The sequence below is a fragment of the Megalops cyprinoides genome, chromosome 7, assembly GCF_013368585.1.
Source record: "Megalops cyprinoides isolate fMegCyp1 chromosome 7, fMegCyp1.pri, whole genome shotgun sequence".
NCBI lineage: Eukaryota > Metazoa > Chordata > Actinopteri > Elopiformes > Megalopidae > Megalops > Megalops cyprinoides.
This window is the reverse complement of record NC_050589.1, coordinates 278857-284204: the sequence shown is the minus strand read 5'-3', so window position 1 is coordinate 284204 and position 5348 is coordinate 278857. Positions and strand designations below refer to the sequence as shown.

The following is a 5348-nucleotide window of genomic DNA, read 5'->3' as shown; positions in this document are numbered from 1 at the left end:
CGCTGTCTCTGTGGGGGGGTCTGGCCGCCTCTTCCGGGGAAATCCTTTTGAGCTCTCAGAGACAGTCTGACATCTCCTTCGCGCGGCTGATGCGGCGAGGATTGGTGTTTATCAGTGCTGGAACAGCGAGGTTTTAAAGAGCAGACTAATTACGCGGATGAAGGCGTGTGTATCACACGACTTACCAGACACCGGTTAATTGGCTCTGCATGAGACTGTCCCAGGCCCCATCAGCCCCTCCTCTCACACAAGCCCCCCTCCCCAAATGCACACGCAGCCACTACGAGCACCCACAGCCCCCCCGCAGAGGACTCAACACTCTTCTGTAATCTTCCGCACACCGTCCTGACTCTTAAGGAAGTGTTCTTACATGTGAACTTACAGAATCTGGCAGATCAATACACAAATGAGCTATTCTCATTCATCACCATGTCACTTGATGTCAGACTCAGTGTACAGACATTGTTGGCCATCGCCAAACAATCATCCAGCATTTCACTGCAACACAATAAGAGCTACAGATGGTGGCAGCAGAACATTCAACTGCTCCACATGATGAAAAATAATGCTAGAAAATCAGCTTCTCATCAGCATCTAGTTGTTGTAAAATCTGACACTATATGTGTCTCCTTGGCAGTATTCTCCAGCTGCATATGGAAGAAATGTCAATGTGTTAAAAACATGGTAATGAACCAATGGACTTTCAGGTGTGATATCACAGGTAAGTTATAATTAAATAATGATGAACTGATGAATATTTAAGTATATCTATGTGATTTCACCATACCATCTTCAGAGTGATCGGTTAGATAGTATGAATGCTGTATCGGCTTTTCCAGTGATTTCAACTGGCATCACAGTGAACAGAACCTGAAAATAGCCATTATTTAGGATTACAATGAACAGATACATTGCCAAAGTAAAGCTTCAAACATATAGTAGTGGCATGAGCAGTAGCTTTATATGCATAACTACGATAAATAGCATTACTCACATATCAGCATAATTACTAGTATTACTAGCATAAATATTATGGTGAGCATTATTATGTACTCTTTATACTATGCTTATTTGTAAATGGTCTATCTGGCTGCAGATACTACGATATGCTGTTATCTGGCACAGTAGTTCAGATATTGACTTTTTAATCTCAAGGTCAGCAGATCAAATCTTGTGGACAGACGGTGTTTTCAAGTGTGCTAAGATACACTATATGGACAAAAGTATTTGGCCACACCTGTTAATTATTGAATTCAGGTGTTTCAATCAGTCCCGTTGCCACAGGTGTATAAAATCAAGCACCTAGCCATGCAGTCTCCATTTGCAAACATTTGTGATACAAAATGAGTCGTTCTGAAGAGCTCAGTGAACTTCAAGCGTGGTACTGTGATTGGATGCCACCTTTGCAATAAGACGGTTTGTGAAATTTCATCCCTGCTGGATATTCCACGGTCAACTGTAAGTGATATTATTAGAAAGTGGAAGCGTTTAGGAACAACAGCAACTCGGCCACGAAGTGGAAGACCATGTAAAATCACAGAGCAGGGTCAACGACTGCTAAGGCGCATGGTGCATAAAAGTCGCCAATGCTCTGCTGATTCCATAGCTGAAGAGTTCCGACTTCCACTGGCATTAATGTAAGCACAAAAACTGTGCAGCGGGAGCTTCATGGAATGGGTTTCCATGGCCGAGCAGCTGCATGCAAGCCTCACATCACCAAGTCCAATGCCAAGCGTGGTGGAGTGGTATAAAGCACACCAACACTGGACTGTGGAGCAATGGAAACATGTTCTGTGGAGTGACGAATCACGCTTCTCTGTTTGGCAGTCAGATGGGCGAGTCTGAGTTTGGCGGATGCCGGGAGAACATTACCTGTCTGACTGCATTGTGCCAACTGTGAAGTTTGGTGGAGGAGGGATAATGGTCCGGGGCTGTTTTTCAGGGTTTGGGCTAGGCCCCTTATCTCCAGTGAAGGGCAATCTTAATGCTTCAGCATACCAAGACATTTTGGACAATGCTATGCTTCCACCTTTATGGCAACAGTTTGGGGAATTCCCTTTTCTATTCCAACATGACTGTGCCCCAGTGCACAAAGCAAGGACTATAAAGACATGGTTTGATGAGTTAGGTGTGGAAGAACTTGACTGGCCCGCACAGAGCCCTGACCTCAACCCCATCCAGCACCTTTGGGGTGAACTGGAACGGAGATTGCGAGCCAGGCCTTCTCACCCAACATCAGTGCCTGACCTCATAAATGCTCTACAGAATGAATGGGCACAAATTCCCACAGAAACACTCCAAAATCTTGTGGAAAGCCTTCCAAGAAGAGTGGAAGCTGTTATAGCTGCAAAAGGGGGACCAACTCCATATTAAAGTATATGTATTTGAATACAATGTCATTACAGTCCCTGTTGGTGTAATGGTCAGGTGTCTGAATACTTTTGTCCATATAGTGTACAAGAATCCATTACACCTTGCACATTATTACATAAAGGAATCCATTACATCTAACAGAGAATTACATCCATGATCATGTTCATTGAGTTTGTGAGTGCTGCTTGCAGTTATATTATGATGATGACATTGTTGTTGTTAATAATAATAATAATAATTACATACTTAGTATGTGTTCTTATCCAAGGTGAATTTCAGAGCTCTCTCATATAGAGTCACTCATTGTGTGAAAAACCTTTCTGCAGAAGTTCCCAGTTGGACCAGAAACCTTCTGGTTACAAGTCCACTGCACCGCAATGCTGACCCACTACAGCACAAGATCAGGGACCGATGGCATTGCTGTTCACTTTACCGCTGGCGAATGGTTCTGGTGTCCAGCAGGTATGACACAGGCAGGCACTTTAAACATGCTGCAGACAGCGACAAGCAGAGAAAATTTCCTGCACAATATTGCCATGGGACCAACAGCTAAAGACAAGACCAACGATTTGAGCAGCCAACATCTGCTAATTCAATGAAACTTTATCTTTGTTTCATGCCCTGAAAATAACTATACACAGGACTTTAACCAACAGCTCAGTGAGGTCCAAAATATTCCTAAATTCATTTCATTGCTATTGAGTCTAAATTCAACAAAACCATGAGCTGCAGTTTGCGTACAATCTGTCCATGACATCCACTCAGGGTATCCGATCCATGCAAATTTACAGCAGGTATTCTGCTTAAATAAAAATAAATAAATATATATATATATTTTACAAGAGCGGGATTTTACACGAGTCTTCTTCCTGCGGGGCTGGCACGGCCAGGCGGCAGAGGTTGACGCACCTGCGGTTGAGCAGCGCCAGCAGCTCTCCGGCGTGGTACAGGTCGTTCCGCGTCACCTGGCTGAAGCGGAAGGAGTTGAGATTGCAGAAGGTGACAGCAGGAAACGTCAGCATCGGTGTGGTCACCTCGTCCAGCTTGGTGACGTGTGGGTACTCTAGGTAGAACTGTACGCGGTCCACGCACACGCACACCAGGAAAGTCAAAGAGCCCAGGAAAAACACGACCCACAGGCAGCGCTTGACGCAGACGCGTTCGTATGAGAAGATGTGCGAGATTCCGTGTAGCGTTGAAGTACCTGCGAAAACTTCTATCGGAGGCGGCTGGTTGCGGTCCATTTCCTCTGCGTCTTCTTTCAGATCCATTACAGCGTGAGCTGGAAAAGCGGAGAGGCTTTCTGGAGAGGGCTGCTGGTGAATAGTTTACACCCTTCCACGCTCTCCAAAGCGTTATTGGAAATATTGCTAGGCGCTATGGGCCACCAAATATACGTCATTCGCAAAGAAATCCACAGGTTATTCTCTTTCAAGCACCACTGACACACAGCCGCAATGTTTCCTTCCCTTGTACTCATAAATTGAGGATATGACAGCGGTGTTTCCGATGGCGGTGTTTTCGACGAGCCGTCGCAGGTCCCCTTCACGCGCTGAAAGTCGCTTCTGTCCCCGTGATGGGATTCCCACGCGCTGCGAAGCGAAGGCGCGCGGAACAGCACCTCACCCACGTATTCAGCAAAGCTTGGGTGACCGGTACACCCTTGTCAGCAGTAAAATTGAAAACATATTACACATAAAATAAACAGTTTCCAAGTAATCGCGAATGCAAATATCTGTGCACTGTGAATGTTAGTAAAAAGCACGCGCATTAATATTAAAAATAATAATAAATACTAATACTACTTCTAATAATAATAATAGATCACGTGTAGCTTATTATTTAAATTAAATGATTAAAAAAGCGAAGCCCTAAGTAGGCCAATAGGAATAACTTGATCCGGACGCTGCTAATCATATAAACCCGAATAAACGGCAGTGATGTGGCGGAGAGCGGAGAGCGGAGAGTCGCCGGTGAGGAGAGGAAGCGACTCCCAGCCTCTGAATTCCAGCTGCCGGTGAGTCAGGACGGCGTGTCCCCTGCAGCCGCTGCGGATCACTGCGATGCTCTGCCAACAAAGACAAGCGCTTCAGTGTTGGCTGTTCAGCAAGTCGCGACATATGCCATGCAGGACAGCGCGACAGGAGCGGCGCAGCCGGAGTCCTTCGCTGCACCGAGCGGAGTGGCGCTGCCTGCGATCTGTTCTTTGTGCCACGGACCGGGAGGAGCGCGTGATTGGTGGGTGGGCATGTTTATGAAATGATGAGGGGGGTGAAGCCCCGAAAGCGCTCAGTTTACCCACTCAGTTCGATACGGCATTAATGGTGAGGTCATGCAAGTCTGTCGCCTTGGTGGCGTCTGCCAGGCGGCCGTGGCTTCAGATTTACTTTATACGAGTGAAACGTGGGGGTGTGTGAGCGGAGAGGGAGCAGGCATCGCATGTTCACAGCCCCTGTCCGTCACAGGGAGGAAGAGAGCACGGGGGTGAGAAGGGGGGCGACGCTGCGCCGCGGGGAGATGCTGCGTTTCCCGGCTGAGATGCGCCTTGAAAGAGGATTACAGGTCCGGATCGCCGTGACGAGGGACGCACCCCACACTCTCGCCCAGAGACAATGCAGATGAATAGCAGCTATGAAACCCTGCTGGAGTGCGCAGCTTTACACTGACATTTACTGCCGCTCCCGCACTGTTTTTAAAAATGCAGGGCAATTACCGAAGCGCGTGTCTGTGCGCGAATGCCTGCACGTGTGTGACAGAGGAGGTGAGAGGGAGAGGGAGAGGGAGAGGGAGAGGGAGAGGGAGGGAGGGAGGGGAGAGGGAGAGGGAGAGGGAGAGGGAGGGAGGGAGGGAGGGGAGAGACGTGCTGTCGACTCCGCTTTGAGAAGCGTGCCCCCCGCGGGCGCGGGTAACCCACCCGTGAAATTGCCCAGTATGACGTCTTTAACCCTCATTTGTTACAGTATCGACGGCACTGT

The 5348-nt window shown here is 47.6% G+C and overlaps 1 protein-coding gene across 1 annotated transcript in view; it reads right to left on the bottom strand.

The window, feature by feature from the left end:
- LOC118780609 (acid-sensing ion channel 1-like) overlaps nucleotides 1–4022 on the bottom strand; it is a 46080-nt gene extending 42058 nt beyond the window's left edge. Inside the window, exon 1 of the mRNA XM_036533201.1 lies at nucleotides 3283–4022. Within this exon, the coding sequence (XP_036389094.1) occupies nucleotides 3283–3644 (362 nt within the window). The 5' untranslated portion in view covers nucleotides 3645–4022. The remainder of the gene's footprint in view (nucleotides 1–3282) is intronic.
- Nucleotides 4023–5348: the final 1326 nt, after the last annotated feature.